Source organism: Austrofundulus limnaeus, unplaced genomic scaffold, assembly GCF_001266775.1.
Source record: "Austrofundulus limnaeus strain Quisiro unplaced genomic scaffold, Austrofundulus_limnaeus-1.0 Scaffold21, whole genome shotgun sequence".
NCBI classification, from domain to species: domain Eukaryota; kingdom Metazoa; phylum Chordata; class Actinopteri; order Cyprinodontiformes; family Rivulidae; genus Austrofundulus; species Austrofundulus limnaeus.
The window spans coordinates 1,918,549-1,935,340 of record NW_013952423.1 but is presented as its reverse complement, the minus strand read 5'-3'; the positions used below and the strand labels follow the sequence as shown (position 1 = coordinate 1,935,340).

The following is a 16,792-nucleotide window of genomic DNA, read 5'->3' as shown; positions in this document are numbered from 1 at the left end:
CCGGCTGGTTGAGGGACAGGAAAGAGACACAGGTAAACACAGAAGAACTGGTCCAGGACTGGTCCAGGTGCACCTTCTTCTGGAAGAGACAAAGAAAAAAGCATTATTGATAGAAATAATTACAATAAACATGTAGAGAAGAGAGACTAAAGACAACAGCAGAGGTYTGTAGAAAGTCTGAAAAGATGAAGCAGCTGGACTTCTGTTCTGTAGCTGACGTTCAGAGTTTCAAGCTTTAAATTTCATGTTTTGGTTTTGTTATCAACGCCTGGATCGATGCAGGCACKTCTACCTGAATAATGTTAAAGTCAGACTGAATGAGACATGCCTTGAAAAACATCTAACATTTGATGTATGTGAAAAAGACCTGGGATTTGTCATGTTCAGACTCATARAAACATCTGATATGGGTCACATATGGGCAAAAAAATGGGATTTAGGTCACCTTTGCCTGCAGCTTTTATGTAAACTTGTACTGTAGCACAGGCAGTGTGGTCTACAGCAGCACCAGGTCGCCACAGAGGTCAGTGTTGGTTGGTTGGCAAAGTAGTTCCTGAACCACAGGACAGATTACAAACCCTCTAAGTAGACATTAGCTGTGAACTGGGTTCAAGATGGCCACCTCTAATTGACCTTAGTCATAGTTGGCTGTAACCTAATGCACGTTGCAGATATTGAGCTAAAATTTGGTGTAGTAGTAGCTGAGTTATTCACAACACATACTCTGACATTAAAGGTGATGATCTACATTCAAATAATACTAGGGTTTTCATTTTAATCTTACTAAATGGTTTTCCATAACTTTCATCTTTCTCTGTTTACCTTTTTACAAACATCAATGTTTAGTCGCATCAGTTTCATCAAACTGAAACCTTCCTTCAGAATCAATGTTTTTAAAATTAAATTTACATTGAGTTAAGCTTATAAGAAATGCATCTCAGTGGGTGCAGTTTTTATATAAAAAAACATTTGGCAGCTCCAACTGACGCGGTTTCTCGTTGGTCCATTTGGCTCGTATCTCCATCCTTAAGTGGCTTCTGACATAACAGCTCCATTAACTCTGCCCTCAGCTTGACCACTTTCTGGTAGGGAGGAATAAGATTTWAAAAAACAAACACCACACACAAGTAATTTAAAACATTTTAGCTGCATGTCAGAAAATCAAAATTTAATGACTTGGAAGAAAAAGCAGAAATCCCCTCCGCCRTCAGCGTGGCTTTGTGTTGCAGCAGGCGTGGCGTGACACAAACACTTTCTGCTGTCGTTACGTGAGTCAGTCGTCTGCATGTCACCGAACGAAGCTCRCAGGGTAAATATTCTTCAGCTGGGGTTGAAACACGGTTTTCTCAACAAAGCTTTGAAACGGTCCAACGAGGCATAATTTACAGGATGCGACATTTTCTACAGTCAGACTTACTGTTTGGGTATAATTAACAACCTCAGGTGTTTACTCTCCCCCTCTGTGGCTCTATTTAAAGTGTTTTTTATAAATTAGTTACAGCTCTAGAACAGTGATATAAAACTAAATCATACATGTCAGCAGCTGTTGTGATTTTTGTGTGTCTCTGCTGCCCTCTACTGGTGACGTCTCCGGTGTCGCTGGTAGTTTTATGAATAAGGTAGAAAAACTTCAAAAACCTGTTTGATGTAATGCTTTAGTAAAATGTACTCTGAGTAAAATAATATTTAGCAGCAAGACAAAATGAAAAATACAAACACTGATCACATTTAATTGTACTTTTGAATCATTTTAAACTTTAGAATTAGTGTTGTGGCTCTTTAAAAGCTCTTCAACCTTGATCATTGCTGTCATGAAAGGCAGGAGATCATGCAATGTGTGTTTGTCCGTTAGCAAAATATATTTCATAAACTAGTGGATGTATTTTAATGAAACTCTCACATCTGATGCTAATTTACAACTGATTAMCTTTTGGGGCTGACCCCATTGAAGATAGCCGCCACAGCTAATCCAGTGCTTCCTGACAAAGACTGATAAAACCAGACCGATTTCCTTGTTCGCTGGTTACAGTACAAGTTTCTACCCTTGGTAAATAAAAAAATATAAATAAATAATAAGCACTGTAATCACTAATTTCATGCCTTAAAGTAAGATTGAGGGTTTGTCTGGAGGAGTAGGCAGGATTTAAAGCCCCACACCGTGAGTGCACAGACTCTGGTGGCTTCAGTTCCCAACTACATTTGATCTCACAGTCTAATGTTGACGTTCTCAAATTTTTTCAGCTTTTCACCAGTAAAACTCAAGCCAGAGAGATCCGTAAGTATTCAAACATTACTAATCTGTTTAACAAGGAGCCTTATCAGCCAGTTTGTAATATTTTATTAGTTTATGATGAGTATTTAATCTGTTTCTAACACTGAAGGGTAAAAATGTTACAATCTTTTTCAAAGTTCAGTTTATTGATGTAGATCTACCTCTTAAATTCAGTTCATCTTGCATCTCCTAATTCTCAAAGGAGCAGCGCTGTGCTTTTATGAACGCTGTAAAAATATTAAAGATAAAATACTGTTGTTTTTTATGGCCGTAATTCTAACAAAAACGTGTCTATGTTTTATTTTAATTTTCTTCTAAAATCAGAATTCTCCGAGTCAGCTTTAGGTGCTTGTAGTTAATCATAAATATCTGCTAAATTTAACCAGGTGTTTCAGTGCCTTTAAATTACACAATAATTTTAATGGAGAAACATGTTCAGTTTGGTTTAAAAAAACAAAAACAAAACCAAAAAAAAAACAAGTACAAAAGTATGTATTTTTTTCTGTACAGAAAAAAATTCTATTTTTTACCACTTAAGCCCCACATACTGGAGAYAAAATAAATCTTTTTTATTCTACTTTTCTATTTTTTTAATCCTTCATGATATTTTAAAAGGTTTATATTATTTATAATGCAATAAATTACATTAGGACGTTATTTTGAGCACAAACTTCAAGACCYCCGTTCCCTCAAACTGGTGATCCTGACCCAAACTCTGCAAACTACTAAGCTAATAGATGTTGGTAAACGAGTGTAACAGTCACCTTTACATATACTGAGTTGCAGTTTGAGGTGGTAGTAGCTGAGAGTTGGTCCTGACACACGTTTTGAGCACAGATCACGCAACATCTTCGTTTAAAACCTTGGCATCCAAAAGTTGCTACTATTCATGTTCAGCTTCATGTTTTCAGTTTGCAATAAAAAACCTGAGCCATCTTCAGATATTTTAGATGATCAATTAAATCACATTTTAACATTTTTTTAACCATATAATTAGTTTTCTCAAAAAGCTTCAGGTGATTCAGATGACAGATGTTTGCCTCAAACCAAGCTTTCTAAAACTAATACTGTAAAACTTCTTATAAATAAACCCTCTGGTTTTATTCTTTTATACATTCATGTCTGTAATAACAGGCTGTCAGAGCAATTTGTTGGTTAATCCATGTGGAATAAAAATGTAGCAGTGGTTAGTTTCTTTTATGTTTTACTTTGTTTGAGGACCTGATTCAAATGACTGTAATCAAACGACTGCTATGTTCAGTGCAAGTTTTCTCTTCGCCGTATGAAAGGAATTTTTTATGGAAATATTCAGATATATTTTGTTCTTCTAAAGATATTTGGCCCTTAGAGCTTGGGGATATTAATTATTCCTAATATAAATGTGCATTTACTTCCTCGCTCTTCGGGGCTCTGAGTTAAAACCAATTGGTCTTAAGAAGAGCTGGAAAATCATTGTTATTTTAATACAGCGTTCTGGTGCCTTTGAGCTGTTTAGTTATTATTTTTAGTCATGTCGGATGTTTTAGTTGCCTTATTGATATTAATGTGGATTTTCAAGATGCAAGAAAAACTGAATTCAGCTTCCTGAGTTATTATAATGTTGGATCAGCTGACAGAAGACGTGAAACTTGTGATTTGTGTGTTCGTAATGTCACCCCGAGGCTAGAATTGTTTTCACAAATGGATTGACATTTCAGTGCACTGATGTGTTCTGTGCATCCTTAAACCTCCAGTCTGCTTTTATCWGCAAACACTCCTGTCAGAAAGAAACGTTTCAGGCTTTCCCTCAATGTCTTTTTTTTCTTTTGCACGAGTCAGTGTCATCCGTCTGCTTCCAGTCGTCATGATTTACATGCAGAATATTTACTGCCTTGTTTAGAACCTGTTGTGTCGCGTTGAGCCAGTTTTAACCAGCTACATATTTTTCTTGTGCGTTTTAAAATGTATTTATTTCAGTTCTGTTTAAAAGAGGAGAGTCGGTCTGTTGTTGTTTACATTGAGTTTACAGAAAACAACTCTGTGTACAGTTTTAATTTCTAAGCTGCAAAACCCCAAACTTTATTTTTTCTGCTGACAAATGGGAAACAAGAGGCTTGGTGGTCTTAATCAGAAAAAGATATTGAAAGTATGTACATTAATGGAATTAAAAAGTAGCACTCCTTGAAAAAAGCATGGCAAAGTTTAAATCTCATGTGATCTGTTAGCACTCAAAGTATGAGTTGGGAATGACTCTCAGCTACTACGGCACCAAACTTTAACTCGGTGTCCATAAAACTGTGATTTAGCTCTTTTGCATTTTGATGAGGTCAGCTAGCTGTAAATTAAGTTATTTAGCTGTTGACAGTAGGGATGCACCGATATGAAAATTTCAGCCGATATCGATATCCTGCTGTTATGGCTGATAACCGATATTTACCGATATTACACAAACACACAAATTATATTGTACATATACACACAAACACACTTGTCTTTTTTTTTGATACTGTAAATAAATGACCAGACCTCTGACATGGCTCCCTACTTCAGTTATTCCTGGCTGCGCAACAACCATCTCCCCTCCCAAAACAGAAAAACAAAGCAGCCCAGTTTTAAATAACAGGCTGATACTGATATTCTAAAAAAAATGACCAGTATTGGCCGATACCGATATGAATGTCGATGTATCGTGCATCCCTAGTTGACACATGTCCATTGATAACTTTCTGAGAGTTCCGGTCAAATGTGCCCAGTGGTTCATGTGATATTTTGCTAACAGACAAGCACTAGCAGTTATATAACATAACTTCCATGACCTGATTTTACTTATTTAACTGTGTGATTTTATTGTGTTTTTGTATTCAGTTTTTATTTTATGTGTTCAGCCTTTGTTTCAGCAGTGGCTGATGTTATAGCGCTTTATAAATAAAGTTTGATTGGTTGATTGATTGATTGATTGATTGATTACAGGTGAGTAAAAAGTTGTACTACTCCTCTAGCCTCTCTTGTCTCCCTAACATTATGTTGGTGTATAAAATAGAGGATGATAACACAAACATTAGAATTGGACCAATTAGCATTTTTTAATGATCTGCTTCTAACCATGCTAATTGCTGATTATTAATTGTTTTATTTACATATATTTTAAGCAATAATGCTGTTCTGTTTACGTATTTTATGTATCCAAGATCACCCAAGTGGTGCTAAATGAATTCATATTTATGTTAGGTTTTTTTTTTTAGTTAAATTTATACTGGCCGAAGAAAAACAACCATATAAATCTGTCATTGGCTGCTGATTTCTAAAGATCAGCATGTTTACAAGTTGAAACAAAGGAACRCAGCTGCCATTTGAAATTTATTATTGTTTCCTCCAACAGGATGATGAAGACGGTTCTTGGTTCAGGACTTAAAGGCTGGGTGCCAGGTAGTTTAGTGGTTCCCAAAGTTTGGATTGAGACCAAACTGGGACCAAGTAAAGAGCATTTAAAGGATCTCTATAAATCAAATTAAAAGGTAAAAAGATTGCCAATATTTTTGTCGTTATTGTTACATAAGATAAAGGCATAGTTTTTAAAATTAAAATAATATATCCTTATTTGTTTTTTTCTTGAATGTTTTTATGTTTCTTTTGTAGTTTGGGTCAAAGGAAACTTGTTTTTGGTGTCATGTTTTTGTCAACAACACACATCACAGTGATGAGATGAGAAAACATAAACTCGTGCAAAAAATGGATTTTGGTTATAAAATTCAGTTCTAAGTCAAGATAGTCACTTTATATATAAACTTCAGCCTTGAATTTGTGTTACTTAAAGGGTATAAAATGCTGACTCAGTGTTTCAGCTGCTGCTAATTAATTTAAAAGCCCAACTGTCCAAAAAAAAAAAGTGCAATAATTCTTGTTTATACAGACGCAGCCTCTTCTCCACAAGTTCCAGCTCTTATTTGGACTCTCCTTCAATCAAAGCCAAAGATGGAGCCTTTCAGGTCCAAGTGTTCTGAGCATGCTGATGAGAACAACCCATGAGAGATTATTTATTTATTTATTTTAGTTTTAATCTGTGACTTTTCAAGGGCAATCACTTTTCATTTCCCCGGGTCCTTACAAAAACACCACGTGACGCTCCATCAACAGCCCTGCCGTCCTCGCTCTGTTGGCAGAGTTGGCAGGAAATGATGCAAATAAGTCCATCCCCTCCAATTCTGCTCTTAACAATCACACAGTGGAGTGGAGTGGGTGTGTGTGTGTGTGGGGGGGGACCACAAGCTGGAGGACCTTGACTGTGGAAATTAAAAGTGCATGTCTGTCACATCTATCATCACAAATAAGATAACGAGACTCCAAAAGCTGCAGATTGTTGGTCTGTGCCCAAACAAAATCAGAGCTGTAGTAGAGGATCAGATGGAAGTCTGGTGTTAGTGCTACAGCAGAACATTTGTTTGCTTTTAACTCAACAATCAAAATGTCAATAATAAGCACAGCCTCTCATCATGATAATACCAAAGTTCCTGGAAGGAAACTTATCAATACTACACCATTAACTTCAATTTTTATTTCATAAAATTTATTCATTTAAAACAAAACAACATAAATTCAATATACAATAAAAATACAAACCATAAATTAAATGAAAGGTAGCAGAAGAAAAAAAAATTATGATCTCTGCCCCTTTTTCTCAAATAAATAAATTCAATCGAAACTAATCTTCAATTTACAAAAATGTACAAAAAACGAGAAAAACAACAAAGGTTTAATTCCTTCTTGAGCAACAATTCGTACATTATACCCATACATTTTTCTCCAACAAATTTACCTTTATCATTCTCAAATATACTCATTGATCTGGCATTTTTAACGTCATCTTCCAGATTATTCCATAATTTAATTCCCTRGACTGAAGCACTCTGTTCCTTCAAACTGGTTCTAACTTTAGGTCTCACAAACATCTCTATCCCTTTGACATTATAATAACTCTTTTAACAAAATGTAATTGGATGTTTGAAGGTAATGTGTTTTTATGAGCCTGATAGTATATTCTTACGGCTCTTTTCTGTAAAATAAAAACAGGATTTGTTATTGTTTTACATGCTTTTCCCCCAAACATCAACACAATAAATTAAGTGTGGAACAATTATTGCGTTATACAACAAACAGAGCTTTATCATTAAATAAGTCCTTTACTTTGTATAATACTGCAATGGATTTGGCTATTTTTGTTCTTAAATGATTTATGAGGTCTCCGTGTCAGTTTTTCATCAATGATGACAGCCAGAAACTTCACCTCACTGACTCTACAGATCTCTATACCATCAACTCTAAAGGGAACATTGACAGTTTTTTTTCTATTACTAAATATCATGACTAAGTTTCATAAACTATTAGGGGTGTAAGAAAATATCGATACACTGAAATATCGCGATATTTCATTTCCCGATACTGTATCGATATTCTAAAGCCCTGTATCGATTTTTTTTATTAAGGTTTAAAATGTCAACTTTCCTGCCAGCCGTTCATTTTTATGTTGTAGTTCAGCCTCTGACCACTAGTTGGCAGCAGTGAGCCAGACATTTGGCTCCTCTACCTCTTGAGGTAGAGGCTGTTGTTAAGTGTTGGGTGACCATATTGTAAATTAATATTAAAAACTAAAAGCTGCAAAAAATATATTTTCAAACTATTTATTGTCAAATTTAGTCTAATAATTGAAAACATGGATGAAATAAGAAATATGCAACAAATAAAATAAAACACATACAAAGCAGAACACAGCTAAATGTATCAAAAGTATGTCTATGTTATATTAGAATTTTCTGAGACAATGAATTTTGGTTTTTCATTTTTTTTCCCAGTAAGAGGTTTTTATTTAATAGAATTTTTGGACAAAAAAATTGCAATATATCGCCTTGCTTATAGTATCGCAATATATCAGGATATATCGTATCGTGACCCCTCTGTCATGATATGTATCGTATCGCCAAATTCTTGCCAATACACAACCCTATAAACTATTGGCTGCTTCTCAGCCACATCCAGTGCTTCTTGGTGTACAAATGTTCCATAGTCCTGAAAAAGCATAATTTATATAACCAAAACTTTGGACATTCATCTCTTACGATCACAGTTGTGTTTTTATCTAGCCTATAAGTTTTAGTTTTTCTGACTTCATCTATTTTACATCTGATATGAAGTGGCTGCAGAGTCTAAAGCAAAGAAACTTTCATCAGTTTGTTCATTCAGAGCAACACAAACACAACAGATCACTGAATCTCTTACAAAGAATCAACATCAAAACTCATACCATATATTAAGATATAAGATCAATGAAGTGTCTGCCTTTTTAACTTTTTGTGGTTGTTTTTAGTGTAATTTTGTTTTTGCTACAATCATGTGATTGGGCTTTTCTGGGTATTAATCACCAAAAACATTTGGTGAAATGTTCAAACTTTGAGAACCCAAAGTTTTGGTCCGTTAGATGAGACGGCTCGGCTGTAAATAAACACAACACCAGTTTTACTCTGGCTTGGCGGAGCCATTATCCGCAAACTAAAATCAGATTGGATYGTGGTGAAACTCTCCACTCTGGCCTTGTTTTTTAACTTCTCCCCTTTCGCCACCTGTCCAGTCTTCATTCAGTCCACTCGGTTGGAAATTAATGGACCTCTGGTGATTTATGGCCCACATTTCTCGTAGTGTGAGCACGTATAGAAGAAAAGTGGAAACACTTGTCTGGAGGAGGTCTGGTATAAACAACCTGTAGGTGTACAAAGGTGGAGTTCAGGATGGATTTACTCACATAGTTCCAATAAACCCAGAACAACTCTGACAAGGTTGTAAATCCTCTCCAGACAGCGCGCGTCACTCACTAAATTCCTTTGAATAAAAGTAGTAAAGGAGTCATTTCTGAGGCAAAGCAGTTCAGGCTGATGACCTTGAAACGTACAAATGAAATAGTTAAAGAAAGATCAACGCTTTTTACCCTCAGACACCATGTTGGTTTCAGCCTGAGACCAAGAACATGTTGCAGAAACTGTGACAGAAATATTTACATCTAACTGGAGCTTCTGTTCATTTAGAAAACTTTTCTTTGGTGAGTTTGACGCAGCCTTTTTCCATCAGAGGCGTAGAAATTGAAAACAAAAAGGTTGGATTGCTGTAGCCTTGAGTTGCAAAACATGAATAAGAGCTGAAAACTAAACAAGATTTTATTTTCTTTGTGGTTTACAATTTAACTAGTTTTTAAACCAGTATAATGACCAAGAGTATGACCGATGTGTTGCATGTTGAGAAGTATTTATTGATCTTTGAAAAGGCTGAATGAATGAATGAAAACCGTGATGATCAAACACTTAGTTTGAAGCGATATTGCGAAGATTGTCTCTTTAATATCGCTGAATACTTTTATTTTGAGATGGATTTGTTAGACATTTAAATTGATATGAAACAATATGTCAATGAGCTGTAAGTAGACCAACCAATATAAAGGTTATACCATATAAATAAAGAAAAACACTTGTCTGTAAGTTTCTTGACAAAACTGATGAAAATAATCTGTTTTTGTTTGAAGGGTTCTTTTCAAGTCGTTGTCCAAAAGCAGCTGAAAATCTGAAAAACGCTCAGTTTTGGCCTCCATCTGCAGCTGCACTTGAAGCTAATAGTTTATTTAACCACCTGGCAGCTGAGAATAATGAATTGTACCTTTTTTTAAACTTTTTATTTCTTATTTTTATTGCAGTTTAGACAAACTTTTGGATTCTGGCTTGTTTACCGGAGAGATAACGGAGCTGTCAGGAGGCCCGGGAAGCGGCAAATCTCAGGTGAACTTTTCTTCCCCTCAGAATCTCTGATAAATTCAACCCCGTAAATTTACCTACTCTTCGTTTGGATTTGCCCTCCTCCTCTTTGTCGGGCGCATAAAATTAGATTCCGTCCTGACTAATCCCCCCCTCCGTATGCTTCTCCTGACTCGTAGGTGTGCTTCGGCGTCGCCGTGCACATTTCTCACCACCTGAAACAGAGCGTGATATACATCGATACAAATGGAGGGCTGACTGCCAAGCGCCTGCTGCAGATGCTGCAGTCTGAAACCACAAACACAGATGAGCAGGTGAGCTGACACGCAAAGAAAACAACAACAAACTATTATAAAAATCTGTTGACAGCAGGAACTTCTGCTTTCCAGATGGAAGCTCTTCAGAGGATTCAAATCTTTCGTTTGTTCGACGTCTACGCTCTGCTCGACTGTCTGTACGGGCTTTGCGGTGGCGGGCTTCAGCAGGTTTGTTCCAGCTGCACCAGTTTGAGGCTTAAAGTTTTCGGCGAGCTAACGTCGTCACATTCTGTGTCAGGCGTCTGTCGGCGGGGGCTCTGTGAAGGCGGTGATCGTGGACTCKGTGTCGGCAGTCATTTCCCCTCTGCTGGGAGGCAAACAGAACGAAGGTGATGTCTCTGTGTTTACGTCTAAGCTGTGGATTATAGAACCTCAGCACTGGTTCTTATGCAATCTGTTATCAGTCAGTTTTAGCTCAACATTCATAAAACTGACTGAGTTGTGTCACTAATGCCTCACTTTTGGCCTCCATCTTGAGTCRTAGACATGCACATTTTGGTAACGGAAATAAGGGATCCTCGCCCACCTACCACTTGCAGTGACATGCAATACTAACTCAATCCCTGGAATATTAATCTGTAAATGATGGAGTGTGTCAGTTTAGTTGCAGCAGTCAGATTTCAAAGAGTAACTTTTTGGATGCAGGACATATTGTAACCCGGCCTCTCCGCCTCTTCCTGCGCCTCCAGGCATGTCCTTGATGATCCAAGTGGCAGGAGTTCTGAAGAGCATGGCGAAGGACTTCAGCGTCGCTGCTCTGGTAAGAACCGGTCCTTGATGTGCGCTGCTCTGAATGCGAGCTGCATTTCCAGTCAGAGCGATGACTCTGTGCTTCCAGACCCGATGTGAACGTCTTACATCTTCCTGTCTCTGTTTGGGTGCAGCAACAAACTCATAAAGACCGAACCAGATTTAAGAAGTGCGCAGTGAAGATGATTTCGATTAGATCAAGGTGCTTTTGTTCCTAAGCCATAAAACAGGAAGTAATCTGGTGGTGTGTGGGGCCCGCAGGTGACAAACCACGTAACGAGAAGTGGCAGCGGAGACGTGCAGCCGGGCCTCGGCGCCTCGTGGAGCCACGTCCCCAGAACCAGAATCCTGCTGGAGAGAGTCGAGACRCCTCTGTCTGCCGGCCGCTCCGGTCTCCGCTCCGCAACGCTGATCAAGTCCTCCAGACAGGTACTGCACAGCTGCYGCTGCCGAGTGCGTCGGGCTGTTTTTAGACGGCGAACTTGTTTGCCCACAGGTCTGGTTTGATTAAAAACTCCAAAATTCCATTTAAAAACATCTCCCGGCAAAGATCTTTTATTTTTTTAGAGAGGAGAACAGCCGCCATGTAATTCTTATAATTCATAAAGACAGACTGTAAATAATGAGTCACGCTGCTCATTAGGATGCAGAACACTTCTTCAGCTGCTAACCCGAAATGTAAGAGCCGCCATGCTGACTCCTCCAATTAGAGGTGAGGATCGTAAAAACCTTTAATTTCTGTGAAAAGTTTACATTTTCAAACAGYTTGTCTCCGGCTGCTCAGCAGACGAATGTTTGTTTTTTGCTATATGATAATAGACTTTGTTATTTGCATAAAAAAACTGCAGTCAGACGCCGCCACCGGCTCTACATATCAATGCTGTTTCAACAGACTAAACTAATTAGCTTTAAGTAAAGGCYTAACGTTGCTTGAATGCTTATCACYGACTTCTGTTAGGAAATAACTTGTTCAGAGTTGTAAATGGAGATGTTAAAGTTGAACTAATTGTTATTTTTTTGTGTTGCCTGTCAAGTTTTGTGAATGACTCATCAAATTTTAGATTAATATCTTTAAAATTGGGTCATTTTTTCTTGGAAGGTTTCAATAAAATTCACCCAGTGGTTCATTAATTAACATAGACACAAAAAAAACTCTGTTCCTCCTCTGCAGGGGAGGTGATTCAGTGTCTCAGTCCTTAAAATTGAGTTAATCACTGCAGTCGTGTTTTAACTTCAATCGATGCCGTYGTCTGCTCTCCTTCGTAGCCACTTCACGTCAAACAGGAGTTCGATCTGGGGTGGTGGAGTCGCGCTGGAGGAGGACCCTCAGGAAAGAGGAAACTGGATCAGACCGAGCCCTGACAGAAACTCTGATCCAGCTTGTGAACGTCAGAGTGAAGGTGAGTTCACGAGTTCAAAATGAAAGTTAAACTCAATGGCTGCAAAATATTTGAGGTTTTAAAGATTCCTGTTGGACAAAAACCACAGAGTAACCATTACCTTTCTGCTGCATGTGGTTGCAGACGTATTTATTGGATGTTTTGCTCCTGTAGTTAAAAAGTAGTGCTCATTAAAAAGCGTAAACTCATGTTTAGTTTTAAGAAAGGATTCCACTGTTTTACCCAAAAAAGCATAAATAAAAACAACCTGAGACCAGTGTTGGCTGATAAGACGGGTGTTCTGTATGTTTGAAGATGAGTTTTCAGTTCATTTATTTGTCTCGTCAACAGGGAGGCACCACGCGTCTCTTTCGAATGCACTCCCAGATCCAGCTGGACGAGACCTTCTGGGCCCTGCTGTCCTCCGCGGGTTCGGCCAGGGTGTGCGTGGCTGAGGCGGCGTCGTAGTCCGGCACCAGGTCTCCGTCGTAAGCCACGAAGTACCGCCTCAGCCGGTGGAAGTCCTGCGCCGAGACGGGCAGGAAGAGCTTCACCCCGCTGAAGATGTCCAGCAGCGTCTGTGAGCGACAGTAAAGGTCAGGGAGCTCCTCCCMCTTTTTATAAATGAAGCCTTTACTTTTAAATGGTTAGCAATAATGTCCTCAAATGAAAACTTGTTTATGAGCCGCTAGCAACAATGTTACCAATACAAAAAACACTAGTATTTAGTCTTAGAGTTTCAGGGTTTTTACGGTTGTTTTTTTTTTTTTTTATAGAATCCATGTTGTGTTTTCTAATAAAGTTATTAAAAGTGCTGATATAAACACAGACCTTGTCATTCCTCGGTTCCATCAGTTGAGACGTTGCCTTTGGTTTGTTTTCTCCGTTGCTGTGAGCACTGGGTTCGCTCTTCTTCACCTGGTGGTAAACAAACAGGTCAGTTCTCCTATGAAACGCAGAACGGCTGGATTAATCTGAGCCTCTCTACCTTCTTGGCGCTGGGCGCCTCGGAGCTGGGAGTGCGAGACTCTGATTTCGCCGCCTTTGGTCTGGCCGGCGTGGTGTTACCTGAGAAATAAAGTAACAAATCCTGATTCATAGTCCAGGCCTCAGAGCTGCAGCTGGAATAAATAATCTGTTAGCTTACAGCTTTGGCTAATTCTGAACATCTTAAAAAGAGACAGGGGATGTCACGGGGTCTCGCCAAGGGCTGGGTTAAAAAAGTTTATTTAATCGATCTGGATCGATGTTCATTCAAATTTGGGAAAATCGATTCATAAGTCATGAGATCAATTTTTCCCCATGGGTGTTGTGTGTGAGATGAAGCTGCGCGTTTCCATGTTGTGTGTCACTCCTGGCTTGCCGTAGGTTTATGTTAGGTTGACGGTCAGTGCTAACATTAGCTCCATACAGCGAGTTGTCCGGGGCAAAACAAAGGAATCACAGATTCTCAGTAGAACTTAAAGATAACAGAGGCCATGACATCTTTTGTTTGCAAAGATTTGCGCTCAGACACAGTAGCGGGAAACAAAGCTTCGAGTAGCTTGAACCAAAACTACAGTATGAAAACATCTGACTGAATCTGTTCTCCTCGGCATTTATAAACACGTGAAAGATGACAGTCTAACAAAATTGTTTAGTTTTTTTACCAATATTATTTATAAATTTAGGAAACATCTTAATGTAATTCACTATGATGTAACATTTTAGCTGAAGTTCTCTTTTTTTCTTTCTTGTTAATACATTTTATTGAACAGAAGCTAACAAATATACAATTTTCATACACTCAAAAGAGTGGGCAGAAGTATATTTATATTAACCTGCCTCTTCTCCTGTAGCCTTATTCCATCACTTCTTAATGATCAAGAAACTTATTCTTAATTTCTTTAAAAACTAATATATCCAACAACACTTTCTCTGTCAATGCCTTTTTAGTTTAAACCTTTGAAACTTGAGAATGTTATATTCCAAGATTAAACTTCAATTTACAAGTTTGTCCTTAATGTTTATCATTTTACCAATGCACCAAGTTAGAATTAGTTTCTACTATTTGCAGAATTAGTTCCTCTGARAATGTTTTCTATATCAAAGTAAATGTGTTACTGCATGATATCCTTAACTAATTTAAAAATCAATTAAACTGAATCGTGAATCGAATCGGGCCCATGTGAATTGAATTGAATCGATTTGGGAAATYTGAATCGCTACCCAGCCCTAGTCTCACCATGAATGGCTCAAGGACTTACTTGTTTTCTTAGCTGGAGGCTTCCTTTTGGGCGACGGCGAGCTTCCCCCGCTGTCGCCGCCGGATGACCCTTTGTCATCGTTGGACCCCGACGGACCGGCGGTCACTTTAAAGTCGCAGTGCTCCTTGGATATTCTGAACAGCTCCTGGACAGACAGATGGAGCCATCAGCCGACAGACGTAATGTTCTCTGTCAGGCAGGTTAAAGACTTCTGTCTGGTGCTAAGAATTTAGTGCCGAGGCAGTGAAACATATTTCATCTTGTTTGGATAACTCTGGCTGTAAATGTGCTCCTCTTCCTCAGCGTTTAAATCCCAGGAGGGTTTTATTTAAAGCAGTGAGTTTAATTATTTCATCCCTGCCTTCACCTGTGTTACCCTCTCTTATATATTACAATAGAAAGTAATTAGCACCAGCCAATCCCAGAGGATACACCTCCCTCTCAATCAAGTAAACACTTTCTGATGCCTCTTTTATGATTGTTATCTCATTAAAACTTCATTGTGAGAGGCACTTCTTAATTATTCCCCACAGCCCCTTCAGTTTGCTGCGTTTAAGAAGCCGTTTACTGCAAACAAATATTAAAAAAAATTAAATAAATAAACTGCCGAAGTTCTCTACCTTGAGCTGGTGCAGGTTGGTGGCGGTCTTCCAGTCCTTGTCGTCGCGGATTCGCGTCATGCGGGGGAAACGGATGGAGATGCCGTCGGCGGTGTGCATCTCGGATTTGGAGAACTCGGCGCCGGTGATCTCCCAGACCGGCGCTTGCTGCAGGAAAGAGGAACGGGAGGTGAAGCAGGACCGCTTACATGCCGTTTAGTTTCTGCACGTTTCAGTAAACACGCAGGTTGAAAACAGCTTTCAGCTCTGCAGATTACATCAATGTTAGACTGTTTTTACATTAATTAAGAGACTTCTGCAGGCATGCAGAGATGTTTGTAATGATCWGATTCTAATAGGCTGCAGTGCTCAGATGCAGACGTGGATAAACTGGTTTGAAACCTTTTTGTTGGAGAAAGAAAGAAAACTTAAAATCTCACCTCTGGATCTCGGATAATAAAGTCAGGATAATAGTTCTTGATGATTTTCAACCAGCTGGGGATTTTGCTGGGTTCCTACACAAAGACATTATTAAAAGAAGAGCGTTCAGTGTTTCAGGCGGGCCTCTGGGACCGGTTCATCCCTGACCTTGCTGATTTTGATCACGTCCAGCTCCTTCTGGAGCCGGGCCAGCATGGCGTCATCGTAGCCTCCGGAGCACTTGGTGACTGTGCACCACTTCTTGGCGTCGGGGTCGTAGCAGCCCATGAGGAAACTGGACATGATGCCCCCTGGTGGACAGAAATAAAACAACCCTTGATTGATTCTTTCTGCTTTATCACCTTGTCTTTTAATCACACGAGCTGCTTTATTATCTCTCCTCTGAGAACCGAGCCTGTTTATTACGTTTCTGTTATATTTTACGCTCATTACCCCGCCTCCTAAACAACCCCCCGTGTTTTGTCTGCCTCCGCGATTTGCCCACAGGCTTCTTCTCATGCAATATGTTCTATCTGCATATTTTTCACATGACAGGCTCCAACCTCCTGATTTGTATTCCCTAAGTAACTGTGCGCTGCAGTGTGAGTGCCACATCTCCCGATATAATTTAGTTTTACATCTTSTTTTTAAATCCACAGAAACTGACGTCTTAGGATGTTAACCATAAAGGAAAGTAGATGTTAAAGCAGGAAAACAAGCATCAAAAAGCTGTTTTCATTTTACCTAAAATGTTTTGTATGCTGTTAAATTTAGTCCTGCGTGAGCAATCATATCCGAGCTTTATCAAATTAAAAACTGATGAATGCAGCTCTGCTGAAAGACTCCAGCTGATGTTGGTAATTAAACAAACCGTTTGAGCCTTTCCCGTAAAACGCTCCCAGCACCACCAGGTCCGCTGTGTCGGCCATCGCTCCTTCGTTTAAATAATCCTTCTTAACTTTCAGCCAGTGGCGTTTCCCCGGCTCATAGTTGCCCTGCAACAAACACACACACACACACACACACACACACACACACACACA

At 38.9% G+C, this 16,792-nt stretch overlaps 2 protein-coding genes across 3 annotated transcripts in view; one reads left to right on the top strand and one right to left on the bottom strand.

Moving 5' to 3' along the window:
- rad51d (RAD51 paralog D) overlaps positions 1-12,479 on the top strand; it is an 18,263-nt gene extending 5,784 nt beyond the window's left edge. For both annotated transcript variants that reach the window (XM_014004038.1, XM_014004037.1), the window contains 7 exons: positions 9,981-10,062; positions 10,218-10,352; positions 10,428-10,523; positions 10,594-10,684; positions 11,045-11,115; positions 11,367-11,534; positions 12,372-12,479. In XM_014004038.1, the coding sequence (XP_013859492.1) occupies positions 9,981-10,062; positions 10,218-10,352; positions 10,428-10,523; positions 10,594-10,684; positions 11,045-11,115; positions 11,367-11,534; positions 12,372-12,467 (739 nt within the window). In that variant the 3' untranslated portion in view covers positions 12,468-12,479. The remainder of the gene's footprint in view (positions 1-9,980; positions 10,063-10,217; positions 10,353-10,427; positions 10,524-10,593; positions 10,685-11,044; positions 11,116-11,366; positions 11,535-12,371) is intronic.
- A 122-nt stretch (positions 12,480-12,601) lies between these two features.
- lig3 (ligase III, DNA, ATP-dependent) overlaps positions 12,602-16,792 on the bottom strand; it is a 17,860-nt gene continuing 13,669 nt past the window's right edge. The window contains exons 14-21 of the mRNA XM_014004036.1: positions 16,621-16,744; positions 15,918-16,060; positions 15,770-15,844; positions 15,351-15,497; positions 14,731-14,875; positions 13,473-13,552; positions 13,316-13,402; positions 12,602-13,062 (exon numbers count right to left, since the gene is read on the bottom strand). Of these exons, the coding sequence (XP_013859490.1) occupies positions 12,829-13,062; positions 13,316-13,402; positions 13,473-13,552; positions 14,731-14,875; positions 15,351-15,497; positions 15,770-15,844; positions 15,918-16,060; positions 16,621-16,744 (1,035 nt within the window). The 3' untranslated portion in view covers positions 12,602-12,828. The remainder of the gene's footprint in view (positions 13,063-13,315; positions 13,403-13,472; positions 13,553-14,730; positions 14,876-15,350; positions 15,498-15,769; positions 15,845-15,917; positions 16,061-16,620; positions 16,745-16,792) is intronic.